This window comes from Boleophthalmus pectinirostris, unplaced genomic scaffold, assembly GCF_026225935.1.
Source record: "Boleophthalmus pectinirostris isolate CB_2022bp ecotype Guang Dong unplaced genomic scaffold, ASM2622593v1 HiC_scaffold_5, whole genome shotgun sequence".
Lineage (NCBI taxonomy): Eukaryota > Metazoa > Chordata > Actinopteri > Gobiiformes > Gobiidae > Boleophthalmus > Boleophthalmus pectinirostris.
Window position 1 is genome coordinate 31592448 of NW_026571404.1, and position 14238 is coordinate 31606685.

Below are 14238 nucleotides of genomic sequence, written 5' to 3' on the forward strand. Positions count from 1 at the left end.
GTCTGTTAGCAACATAACTCAAAAAGTTATGGACCGATTTTGACGAAATTTTCAGGATTTGTTGGAAATGTGAAAAGGAAGAACTGATTTCATTTTGGGGGTGATCCGGAAGAAATCCTGGATTCTGGGTCACTTTGAAATTTTTGTTAACATTGTGGTCAATGGGGCCAAAAATTTTGTTTCTCAATATCTCGGTTAATTATTGACCAAACCCCATGAAATTTGACTCAGGGATGGACAATGGGATCCTCTTTCATATTCCACAGGCTGATCCGGATCTGATCCAGAAGACTGATTTTATCGCAATTTATATAAAAAATGGGGGTAGTCCTTGGCGGAGGTCTGCGCTCTCTGAGTGCTTTTCTAGTTTAGAACTACTTTATCCATGGTTTAGTATTCTCATCTTAATTAAATGAAACAGAAAACACACCAAAGGTACGAATGCAAGGAGCAGCAACTTGGTAGAAACATTATTCAAAAAAAAAAAAAAAAAAAAAAAAGAAAGCTCATGGAAGGAGAAGTTATAGCGGTTACAGGAGCAAATTTGGAGATACTAGTTCCATATTACAAATAGGAATTCATGTACAAACAAAATAGCTCAATAAAAACACCAGGATCATGCAGAGCGGGTTAATATGAACATTTTAAAACCAAAACAAGGAGCCTGTTCGGAACACAATGGGTCATTTCATTTATTTTGTTTGTATATAATCAGTATATGGTGTGGACTCACTCTCTCTCCAGAAGCAGAGGCACCACTCGGCTGTGGACACCTTCCCGTCCTTGTAGGAGTCGCAGGAGTTGAAGAAAGGCCGGATGCAGCTCTCATATTTGTCCAGGTTGATGGCAGCCAGCTCGGCCTGGTCCAGGTACAGGTCTCCATTAGTGTCCAGTCTGGAGAACATCCAGCCTATGGAGTCCTTACAGCTGGCCCCCAGGCTCCTGTCCAGCACTGCACAAACACACACATAACACACACAACAACAATATGAGATCCACTGGGGGATAAAGTCATGCCCATATGATATTTTACTATTTAGTTTGATTATGAATTTTTGGACACCATTGTATAGATATTTTATGTTTTACTGAATTAGCAAATATCACAGGCTCCAATTATTTAAAGGGGACCTACTATTAGTTATAAATTTACTTCTATGGCTTCTTGGCTTTTAGCCAAGTTAAAAATGTTGGTTAAAAGCTCATAAAAGAGGGAATCAGGGAACACTGTTGGCTGTAAGTACAATGAGGACTTAGAATTGAATCTTGATTGCAACACTTAAATTGCAAATCTAATTAACTTATTCTAATTTATGTAAGCTATTCGTAACAAAAACATACATTTCTGAAACTAATTTAGTTGAATTAGCTGTCTATCGCCCTCTGCTAGCAATAGTGGGGCATTTCATAAAGTATTTTGAAATGAAAATAACAGCAGCATGGTCATTGTCAGTGTGAGGCTAATTTCCATTGAATTGAATGCTTTGTAGTGAAGGCGGTTGTGCGAGCGGCAGAGGGCATTTTAATTTGTTGTGTCTTATGTTATGAGAGTCACTACATCTATGTTTACTCTGGCTAATCAAATACACACAGACACAGAGGGAACACAATTAAAGCACTAGGGCTGGGAGATCTCGAGATTTCATTTTCTCTGCTTTTCTTTGGGTTGAGGCCAGCATACAGAGAAAGGATCACCAAGCACATTTTATTCTCACATTCATTCTAAAGAGATTGGGACTGTTTTCACAATATGTCTTTTTTTAATGTCAGCTCCCCAGATACAACTTTGCAAACACCTCATGCAGTTCTCCAACATTGTGGTTTCTGGCCCACTAATCATTCAACTGACATTTTGGCTCATATTTAGCAAAGTATGCAAAATTAGAGTAGGGTTCTATAGGTAAAAAGTTTTATCTTAAAGGTCCTATATTATGCTAAGGACTTTACTGATCCACTAAACTGACTCTTGTGAGCTTTAAGCCATATTATAATGTTGTTTCCTTATCAAAAACATACCGGAGTTGTGTTTTGTTTGAGTTTGATTAGTATGTCTAAATCTCTAAAGCTCAAAATGCTCTGTTCTACCTTGTCATGTCATGAAGCAGTAGTATTCCAAATTAATGGCTCCTTTAACCTTTAGTTCAGTAGAGATTGGCAATTCCAGGGCTGAAATCATCAGCATCAGTCTAATGAAGGTGCATAGAGTTTAAAAACAGTGGAACACTTTCTGTATTACCACATGACATCACAAGATGGGACAGAGTGTTTTCAGTTTGAGAGAAGAACTCAGCCAAAATATGCTGAGTTTGAGGGTTAAACATGTGTGAATGAAACAAAACACAACTCCAGGTATGTTTTGATGAGGAAACAACAATATAACATAGATCAAAAATAGGATAATATGGGTCATTTAATCACAATGATGAATAATATTTTACAGGACTGGAACAGTAAGCAGCTTAACGTCCCTCTACCCAATTGCCTCCCATGTATTTGAAAAAGCTCTGTCTTGCCCCAGTACAGATATATTGTATAAGCAGCTCCTGAAGTCAAAATAAGTAAGCTGCAGTGTTTACTGTCTGATAATCAGGAAGTGTGTGTTAGCATGCTAGTTGTTGATAGCTTTACTGTGACGACAAAACTCGATTCTGGTCCCTGAGAGTAATGAAACTCATTGTGATGAATAATGAAGATGCTCAGAAAGCATACGGTAAATGAGCAAGAACTCTGGACCACTACCAACTGTTTAAAATTTATTTGTAAGTGTTATTTCTAACTGTTAACTTTTTTTTTTTTTTTCAGCTTCACCAACTTTAAAAGTGCATTGCGTAACTTTTGAGGGAGGGTCTTTCAAACGCCTTTCACCATGTAGATGTTATTGCTTTGTCTGGAATGTTTCACAGTATGTATTAAATCTTTTTATCTTCATGGAGACTAAACCAGGCCAAGTTACAGGTCAGATCTATAGAGAGGCAACCCTGCTTACTGTCAGACTGCCTGTTTTTCTAGGTATTTTTGAACTATGAAACCACTTGTAATTGAATAAATGCAAAGTAGAACTGTTTAATATCATACTGTGGAACATTTCAGGCAGAGCAATGGCGTATCCATAGAAACAAGCAAGTGATGGACCCACAACCAAAAAATTACATAGTGCACCTTTAAACATAGGCTTAGTTTGTGTAAAATTCTTTAGGTTCCTTAGCACAAGCATAACTACCGTGCCTAAGTAGTGAACCAGTAATTCTCAGTATGACATTTCCGTGAACCATATCTGAGTCTTTATGTCTGGGCTCTCAATAAAACAACAGACTGGCGCGGTTTTGGCAAATTAAAACGTACACAGCTGGGAGCGTGGTGAATACTATGGAAGTTTCCTATTCAAATCTATTTGCATGACAACAAGTGAAACAACTGCCAACGGAAATTCCTTTTGCATAATGTATGTGAGTTTTCATCCATGCTGTAATCTGTGAAAGCACTCAATGGTAAAATGTAATGTAGTTTTTCTGACATTTATAAACTCATGAATATAAAATAGTATATAATAGTTCACAGAGTAAATTTGGAGACTAATGCAAGAGCCCCATGCATTTCTGAACATGTTTGTAGAGATCTAAACTAGTGTTCTTGTGATACAATTTTTTGGGGGATCTGATCCAATACTGATACTTGGCTTCAGTGTACTCGCTGATACTAGTATACTAATCCATTCTTCTGACAGAGCAGAAGCATTAGCAACAGATGTACACACAAATACACCGTGGTATTGGTGATTTAGTCTGAGCACTTACCAATACGATACCTAAAAAATGTGTTGTGTTGGAGCTCTTAACGATACCAGCATTGGTATCGGAACAACCCTAATCTAAACTACAGCGTGATATGCAAAAAAATGAATTATTATTTTTCTTTTTTCATACTGATCAGTCACATATTTTGATTAAATGAATTTCATTTGTCATAAATAACATCAAAATATTTCTTAATCAAAACAAGACTTTTAATCACAACGATTTAACGCAAAAATATTCAAATGTATTCCACTGAAAGCTGTTCAAAACCAAATGTTTTGCTGACAGGAGATGAGCTGTACACCTGTTGATTAAAACTGATCTTTGACAGTTTCAAATGATGGCATCTCGATTTGATTACAATGAAATTAATTGCACAGCCTAAAGACAAGCTAGAGATATTTTGCTTTTTGCAGAAAACATCATATTACCTAAAAATGAATCCGATGAAATTTGAAAAGTTTGGGTAAATGGCAATGTTGGTTTGTTTTTGATTAATCATTAAAGGTGCACTGTGTAACTTTTCTGCTGGAGGGTCTGTCAAATGCTTTTCTCCATGGAGACGTTATTGCTTTGTCTGAAAGTTTCACAGTATGGCATTAAACCTTTCTGACTTCATGACCAAACCAGACCAAGTTACAAGTCAGATCTGTGGAGAGGCAACCCTGCTCACAGTCAGAATGTCTGTTTTTCTAGGTATTTTTGAGCTATAAAATCACCTGGAATGGAATACATAGAACTGTTTAATGTCATATTGTGGAACATTCGACACAGAAGGCATATCCGTAGAAACAAGCAGGTGTTGGACCCCCAATCAAAAAGTTACATGGTGCATCTAATTTGTAATAGCCACATTCATGTATTTAGTTATATGGCACAATAGACTAGTGGTTTTCAAAGTTGGGGGTCAAAAGATGATTCAAGATATGATCAAAAAATATGACCCTTTACTTTTTCCTGTACTATCTATTTTTAAATGTAATTAAACTGTATAATTTTGTGGTGTCTCAATGCCAATGCTAATGTTTAATAAAGTGCAAAATCCAACAAAACAACATCAAATTTGTATTAAAAGCTACATGTTCAGTTTCTGGTGTTATTTTTTTTTTTTATAGCATCAAAACAAAGACCTTCTATCTAAAAGCAGAACAGTCCTCCAGTTTTCACACCTCATTGTCATTGACATCCACCTGCAGCTCTGCTTCCACTGTGTGATCTGTCACTATTGATTTTGGCACGACTCACCAAAAACCTCATAGAGACATCATAAGGGCAAAAATCCTCTAGCAACAGAAACTAGCAGGTATAATGTTGTCCATAACAACCATAGACTATATAAAGTAATGGACTAAGAGAGTGTGACGCCATCCAAAGCGTTTGGGTCCAGTCAAATGAAGCTCACTGAGGCTGCAATTATAGGAGCAAATTTGGAGACGAGTTCCATTTTAGAAATAGGAACTGATTTAGAGCCAAAATAGCTAAATAAAAACACCAAGATCATGTAGAGGTTAATACAACCATTTTAAGACCAAAATGACAAGTCTCACAGCAGCAGTTACAGAGAGAGAGGTTTTTCTGTTGGAGCCAGAGTCGATGGAGCCGGAAGCGCGCCCATGCTCACTTCCTATCTGGAACGTGGCAGCCAGTGACTTAACTACATATGTCCTTTTATATATTTATACAGTCTATGATAAAGCCTATAGGTCAAATAATACAATAATATACTAAACTGTTTAAATAAGGAATATTAAACCTGATTTTACACATTTAAATTGTTTGTGGTATCATTTTAAGTGTGAACTGCATAACTTTTCTGGTGGAAAGTCCGTCAAATTCTTTTCTCCAAGTTACAAGTCAGATCTGTGGAGAGGCAACCCTGCTCACAGTCAGAATGCCTATTTTTCTATGTACTTGTGAGCTACAAAACAACCTGTAATTTAATAAATGTAAAGGAGAGCTGTTTAATGTCATACTGTGGAACATTCTAGGCAGAGAAATGACATATTCATAGGAACAAGCAGGTGACGGACCCTCCACAAAAAAGATACATAGTGCATCTTTAAATATACTGTGTGGGTTTCAGGTCAGTTGCATAGTTATTTTAAGAGATTTGATAAGTTTTACAACAGATGACAATGGCAATAACTTAAAGAGGCACTGTGTAACTTTTCTGGTGGAGGGTCCGCTCCCCAGTCCCCATGGAGATGCTATTGCTTTGCCTGGAATGTTCTGCTATATGGTATTAAACCTGGCCAGTTCCTTAAAAAAAGCATGTGACACCACTAAGCTAAGTTACAGATCATATCTATGGAGAGGTGACCCCACTTTTTGTAAAAATAAATGCATGTATTTCAAGGTATTTTTGAGCAATAAAAATAACTTTAATTGAATGAATGCAAGATGGATATGTTAAATGATGTACTGTGAAACATTTCAGACAAAGCAATAACATCTCTATGGAGAAAAGCATTTAACAGACCCACCACCAGCAAAGTTACGCAATGCACCTTTAATATATCAGTTATACCTTCCACCCAACTTTCAGACTTTCACTTTTTCACTGTTCCTTTGAAAATGGCATCCTCCAAAAATGCAAACTTTATCTGGCTCGGACATGAGATTTTCCCATTCCGGTTTCAATTAGAGCAGGTTCTTATCTGGAGCCCACACACTGACCGTTTTATTACTTTGAAGGACAATTTATTCAACTTCTCAGCTGCATCCCATGACCTTTAGAAGTTGACTCCTTTCATATGCTTGCTATTTGCTATGCCTGCGGAGGTTTTAGGGAGACAAAAAGACTGAGTGAGAATGGTGTAGTTTCCAAATGCCAATAGCTCAGGTTACAGCTATAGAAGGTATGTATGTGTGAGATATATGCGTGAATGCTTGGGCGTTTACTCATCATGTCTAGACTGAATGTGCCTCTAGATGTAAGAGATGATAGAATGACATGTTAAGGTTTTAAGTGGACAGATATGCATTATTCTTTTTTTTTCTCAATCCTTTGGGACCCCTGATTTAGTATTTCATTGTAGATAGTTGAAGGATGGGTCACATTTTTCTACAGGGACAATGAAGTATACCTTAAAGGTCCTATATTATGTAAAATTTACTGATCTTTTGGTTAGAACGTTGTTACCTGATCAAAAACATATCTGGAGTTTTGTTTCATTCACACATGTTTGAGTAATCCTTTATTATTAGTCTATCTACATCCCCAAAGTTCAAATTAAAGATTGACAATTCCAGGGCTGAAATTATCCAGATGGTTCTAATGAAGGTTTACAAATTAAAAACACAATGGAGCACTTCCTGTATTACCACACAAGTGTTTTTGTTTGAGAGAAGAATTCAGCCTAAATATATAGGGTTTGTGTGTTTTGGATGAGGATAAAACATTATAAAATAGATCAGAAAATAGCGTAATATGGGCCCTTTAACCTTATTCTTGTAACTTATATAAGACATTTTATACTATTTCTGGTATTCTAATGCAGACAGAATATGATTTTATTCATTGGAAGCCACATTTTTAATGAACATTTTTATACTAACTCTGAGTCTGAATTTTTAAAAAAGAATCTCAAGTACAGAGCCGTGGGCAGGGCTAAATGGTTGGTGGAAATAGAAATTTTCTGAGCACTCAGCCTTGAGTGCAGGATAACGCAGGATGAGTCAAACATGTAAGAATTACTCAGTTAAAAAAGAGGACAGACAATAAAACCATGGTTAAAGACTCATTTAAGTCAATTTAGCAAAATAGGTCCTTAAAAATATTTCAGCATGTGACTTCGTACCTGAGGGTTCACACTTGTTTGAGCCCATTTTCTAATGTAGGCTTGGTTTGGTCCTATACTAGCCCTACTTCAGTTCTGATCTAGTTCTGGTTTAGTTCAGGTCTAGTCCAGGTTTAGTTCTGTCTTTATTTGAATGTGGTGTTTGTGCAAGTGTCAACACATCCTGAGATTATATTTTAGGTGTACGAACTTTTAAAACATTTCAACATCTTTTATTTCAGGTTCTTAAATAGAAAATTTAAACCAGGTGATCTAATGCATTTTTAGAGATTACTTCAAACAAAAAGTTAATTCAAGATATCTTTGTAAAGGTCCTATATTAAACAAATGGATTCTTGTGAGCTTTGTTATAATGTTGCTGAGTAGCACTTTGTTTCATTCAAACGTTTGAGTAACCCTTTATTATTAGTCTCTGTACATCTTCAAAGCTCAATACAGGGTTGAGATCATCCAAATTATTATAGTGAAAGTGTATAGAGTTTAAAAGCACAGTGGAGCGCTTCTTGTATTGCCAACTGATATCACAGTGTTTTATATTGGATAGAAAACAGCCTAAATATTCAGGGCTTGTGTGTTTAACATGTGTGAATGAAACAAAACAAAACTCCAGGTATGTTGTTGATGAGGAAACAATATTATAGCATAATAGTAGTAAAAAGCATAATATGGGACCTTTAAGTTAAGCGAGGTTACATGAGAGAAGCACTAGCCTGATGCCGAGTTCTGTGAGCTGCTCTTGGCTCCACTCTTGCTGTTGTTGTTCTGTTTGGCGTTGCTCTGCAGAAGCTGGAACCAGTCCCTTAGACGCTCGCCCAGATCAGCCAGATCCTGCCCGGTGCAGCTCTCTGTGGGGAAAAGGAGGAAATTGGCTCAGGGTTTCCATGCTGTCAAATGCTAATGGGATTTAGTCGTTTTAATACTTTTTATTGTTGTAACACTGTTTTTTATTTTATTTATTTTATTGACTGTTACACATACCATAAAAATTTTCTGTTTGGTATACTGTGTTTGTATGTTCCAAACTAGTTTAGGAGGTTTTTTTTAAATGCATATACTTTTACCATGCTTTTTGATGTTAAAACAACAGAAAGTCAAGCCTGTAAGGTAAAGAGAAAATAATTCACCATTTTTGTTGTAATGTGAAAAGGCTGCATGATTTGAGAAAAAAATAGTATTCAATAAATAAATAAAAATAAAGTTTCAGAATTAAATATAGGTTGCACCTGCTTGAGATGAAATAGCTTTGTTCAGAATAAAGTTTTCCACAATATGGCATTAAACTTATTTATATTCATGAAGACAAACAGTGGATTGGCAAGTCCACTCACAGTAAGAATGCATGTTTTTCAGTTCATTTTTGAGCAAAAAAACAAACAAAACCAAAACAAAGCATGTCTAATTAAATACTGTTCATGCTAGATAAACATGTTTAATGCCATACTGTGGAAGAATCAAGGTTAATAATTTAATCTCCATAGAAACAAGTAGTTAGCGTTCCCTGCACCAGAAACACTATGCGATGCTTCTTTAAGTCACCATTTAATTTCAGACTTAGTACAAAAGAAGTCAATTCTGGATCACTCCTTACTTAAATTCTAATAATAATTTCACATTGTATTGTCCAGCTCCAGTGTTAACAGTGCACTGTGTAACTTATGGTGGAGGGTCCGCCACCTGCTTGTCTCCATGGAGATATTACTGTTTGCCTTGGTTATTTCACAGTATGGTAATCACAATGGAAACGGGGCAATAGTGAGATTTATGGAGAAGCAAGCTTACACATGGCAAGAATTCCTGCTTTTTATGCTATTTTTGAGCTATAAAACACCTGTAATCAAACTAATGCAAGGTATATATGTTTAATGCCCTACGGTGGAACATTCCAGGCAAAGAAAGAACATCTCCATAGAGACAAGCAAGTAGTGGACCCTTCGCCTTAGAAGTTACAGATTGCACCTTTAAACATGAATACATAATCTCACCAACTTCTCCTGAGTCACCCTGAGTCATAACTTGGACAGCGGGCACAGGCTGGCACCATGATTGCAGCCTCCTTCTGTTGTTATTGTTACTATTTATACTGGACGTGCTCTGTGCCACCCGCCCCGTCTCCGCTCAGGTCCTTACCGCGTTTGGTGTCCTTGGTGGCGGGAGCGGCGGTGGGACAAGGACACAGACCGGAGCATCTCATCGTCAGCTCCTTCCCTGTAAGACAAGCCTGCTGCTCCAACTTGCACTGTAAACAAAAACATAGGCAAACAGCAGGTAGTAACGCACATATACACAAAAAGGAAAAGGAGTATTTACTAGAATTTACTCCTATATTACACAATTTTCATCTATGTTAAAATGCTGGTTCCTCATTAAAAATATAAAACATATTCTCTCAAACAGAAAACACTCTTTTCCACCTTGTGATGTCATGTGTTAATACAGGAAGTGCTCCAGTGCGTTTTAGACTCTATACATTCACTGAGATAATTTGAATGATTTCAGGCCTGGTATTGTCAATCTCTCCAGAACAAAGGTCAAAGGTAAATGTTAACTTGAATACTACTGATTCATGACAACACAAGGTGGAGCAGAGCATTTTGAAGATGCAGACAGACTAATAATAAAAGATTACACAAACATGTGTGAATGAAAGAAAACACAACTCCAGGTATGTTTTTGATGAGGTAAGAGCATTCTAACATGGCTTGGATCAAATTTGTGTAACATAGGACTGGAATTCTCATAGGTTACTGATTGCTTGACAAATTCAGAATGACATCTCTCTGTAATTCTTATACATTAGTATATCACGCTGGTCCCCGTGTCCTCCCTCCAAACACGTGCAATCTCATTTATTTTTTCCACTGAGCTCAAATGACATTTCTCTCACCTCAGATTAATAGGATTTAGTGCTTCGCTCGTTAATTCTGTGGGAATCTGTAGACCTGTCACGATAATTACTATATCGACTTATCGTTCAATATATGAAAGATGTAAGAATATTTTATGTGGCTCAGTATTTATTGTGTATATTCTTTGCAATAATGGGGAGATTTTTGTTATTTTAGTTGTACAACAATACTACTGTATGACTAAGATTTGGCTGAATAAAGTTAATTATATAACTTCTATGGCTAATTAATGCTGTCTATTTAGAAAAATTGTTCATTGGGATTATCCTGCTTTTATTGTTATTGTGCCAGCGGCATAAAGTAGTTTCACTATTACTTTTCATTGTTATATTTCTCTGTAGCAATATATCATGCTTCAAATGTTTTTATTGTGACAGGTCCAGAAATCTGCCATGTTTTTCTGTCCCCTGTGACATGTCTTTCCTTTCTTTTTTCCTGTAAGCAGCCACTGGTGACCAGACTTACATCTTTGTAAAATATTGAAGAAGTACTGTGTATTCTGAATCCCAGACAAGGTTACAGATTTACTAGATAAACCTGGATTATTGGTTTGTAAAATGTTTGCAAAATGTTTCTGAGTTTCAATATGCAATTTAGTCTTATTTCAAAACTATTTGCCAGTGAGGTAAGAAATAGTGCAGTTTGTTAAATTATGTGTTTTAAAACCACTTTTAAGGCAGCAAAACAAGCTCCAGTGATATTATTTTTGAACAGATTTTTGTAGCTGATCAGAGGAATAGTAGTAACCACAATTAAAATTTTAGTAATTGCACATCCTTGGTGGAAAATTGCACTCACCCCAATGCCATTTTATTATTACCAGCTAATTATTCTCAAACCAGACAGAAATGTGATGAAACAAGCTAAATAATCTAGTTACTGACCATTCCTGTTTTAGTAAACAGCACGTCGTAATTTTTAATATAATTTTTCTTAATATTAATGTAATGTTAGGCCAATTGCATCAAAAATATAGTTATAATTTTGCTGTCCCACTAAACCATAGTTCTGTATAAAGAAGTGGATTAAGAGAGTGTGATGTTGCCCATATTGTTTGGCTCCAGTCAAATGAAGCAGTTATTGGAGCAAATTTGGAGCAGAGTTCCATATTAGAAATAGGAAATAATTTATAAATTAAAAACACTGGGATCACGTAGAGTGAGTTAATACAAAAAATTTAAGACTAAAATGAGGAGTCTGACAGCAGCAGTTATGGAGAGAGGCGATGTTTTTTTCAGTACAAAGTGAAACTGGAGCCAGTGTTGATGAAACCGGAAGCGCGCCCATGCTCACTTACTATTTGGAACAGGGAGGCTAGCAGGTTCACTATTTATATATATAGTCTCTGCATTAAACTGAATAGAATAGAATGCTTATGATGCTCCCAGGCTGTGTGCTGCAACTTTTTACAATTCCTGGAAAGATCTATAAGCAATCTTTCTATGCCAAACTCAAAAAAACTAAAACCCAGAGTCATACTTGCCTTCTTAACCCATACTAGACTATACTAGACAATCCTGTTTTGACTTATTGCAGCATCAAATATTCATGAAGTCCCTACAGTAAGATTTAATTTGAATCAGGGACTGGCTGCCGAATGCGCTCTCTCACCTCTACACAAGGTCAGCAGTAGTGATCCCAAAGACAAAGCATAAATCAATAGAGGCTGGGGAATCTGTCAACGCTGGCCACCAATTGGTCCTCCTGTGGCTATATATCACGCCTTATTGTCTATGTAATTCCCATGGGAGGCTACTTACAATGCTCTCCAGCACTAGAACTGCTAGAGAAGAATTTAACTATTCATGCAGCCATACGCACGTCACATTACATTAGCACACGGGGAACAATATTGTGGCAATCTGTGTCACGGTTTGACAGGGTTGAGGGGTATTTTTTATTAACATGACGCTAACACTTTTACGCATTTGTAGCATGTTAAATCTAGTTTTATACCTGGCATATGGTCCATGAATGCTACTGAAAGGGAAGGAGGGAGTGTAAATTAAATCTTAAAAGCATCATCTGTGTTTAGCTGCAATGACAGTTTGATAACGGTGTTGCAAGGTAACCATGAGTAGTCAGGTTGGATAAGATACTGTTGTGATATGTTATTACTGTGTTGTTTGCTATGAAAAGACTTGTATATGCAAAATTTAAACATTATACAGATGATATAAATTATAAATGGCAATGAAATCAGTGTGGTATTGTACCATCTACACTGTCTTGTTGTTTGTTGTGCATACTGTATAAAATATTTAATAGACTATTTTAAAGGTGCACTGTGTATCTGTTTGTCTCCATGGACATGTTATTGCTTTTTCTAGATGTTCCACAGTATAAATCAAACCTATCACAAGGGAGACAAGCAGGTTACAGCACTACACTACATTACAGTTCTGATCTGTGGAGAGGCGCCCCAATGCACTGAAGGAATTAATGTTTTTTTGAGCAATAGAAACATTCGTAATGAATACAGTAAATGCTAGATGGATATGTTTGTTGCGCAGTGCACTTTTAAATTTTGTGGAGGTTGCAGGGTTGCCAGTATCAAAACTAGATAGCCATTTGAACATTTGAACATAGTAAAACTATAAAAAATAGCTGTTATCAGTTGGTATTGTTATATTAAATGCTAGAACAAAATGCAAAATATTACACACTTGCTTATATCATCTAGCCAGACACTGACATCCCACACATCAACTCCATTTTAAAGGATCCTATTACGCTCTTTTCTATGTTATAATGCTGTTTCCTCCTCTGTTTAGTTTCATTCACACGTTTAACAAATCCTGGCTGGTTCTTCTCTCAAAAGGGAAAACAGTCTGTTACACCTTATGATGTCATGTGGTAAGTTTAAACGCCATACATTTTCCCTAGAATCATTTGCATAATTTCAGCCCTGGAATTGCCAATCTCTACTGAACCAAAGCTAAAAGGTGGCTGTTGACCATTATCACTACATGACATCACAAGGTGGAGCAGAGAATTTTGAGCTTTGGAGCATAGACTGTATATATAAATGAACATAGCTAACATGCTAGCCGTGGCTTTCCAAATGGGAAGTTCACAGGCAAGCTCTTCGCTTTGCAGGCTACTGACCCTGGCTCCCATTAATTTTGGAACACTGGAATATTATCGCTCCTCTCTCTGTAACTGCTGCTGTGAGCCTTGTCATTTTGGTTTTAAAATGTTCGCATTAACCTGTTCTACATTACCCTGGTGTTTTTTTCTGTTATTTTGTCTGTCAAAAAAATTTCTATTCATAATAAAGAGCCTGGCTTCAAATTCGCTCCTATAACTGCTAGCACTGCAAGCTTTGAGTGGATATTTGATATATTTGAGTGGAGCCTGACGCTACGGGTGATGTCAGGCTTAGTCCACTTTTTTATAGTCTATGCTTTGGAGATGTAAACAGACAAATAATAAAGGGTTTCTCCAACAAAACACAAATCCAGGTATGTTTTTGAGAAGGTAATAACATTCTCATGTGGCTTAAAGCTCACAAGAGTCAGTGTTTCATAATATAAAACCTTTAAAAAAAAAGGATCATAATAGCTGCTAACTGTTATGTACTTGTAGTTACCTTAGAAGCGTAGTTGTGTCCATCAGAGCCACACACAGGCCCAGTGGAGGAGATGGGGCAGGGCTGACAGCTTCCGTCAGGAGAGCGGAGAGCAGGCTGCTTCAGTCTGGAGGGACAAGACACAGAAATACACTTGTCTGATACCC

At 36.7% G+C, this 14238-nt stretch overlaps 1 protein-coding gene across 1 annotated transcript in view; it reads right to left on the minus strand.

Annotated features, from left to right (window-relative positions):
- The window catches only part of spock2 (SPARC (osteonectin), cwcv and kazal like domains proteoglycan 2), a 91315-nt gene that overhangs the window by 11988 nt on the left and 65089 nt on the right, over nt 1-14238 (minus strand). Inside the window, exons 4-7 of the mRNA XM_055162667.1 lie at nt 14093-14198; nt 9722-9830; nt 8305-8439; nt 734-952 (exon numbers count right to left, since the gene is read on the minus strand). Coding sequence (XP_055018642.1) covers nt 734-952; nt 8305-8439; nt 9722-9830; nt 14093-14198 — 569 coding nt within the window. The remainder of the gene's footprint in view (nt 1-733; nt 953-8304; nt 8440-9721; nt 9831-14092; nt 14199-14238) is intronic.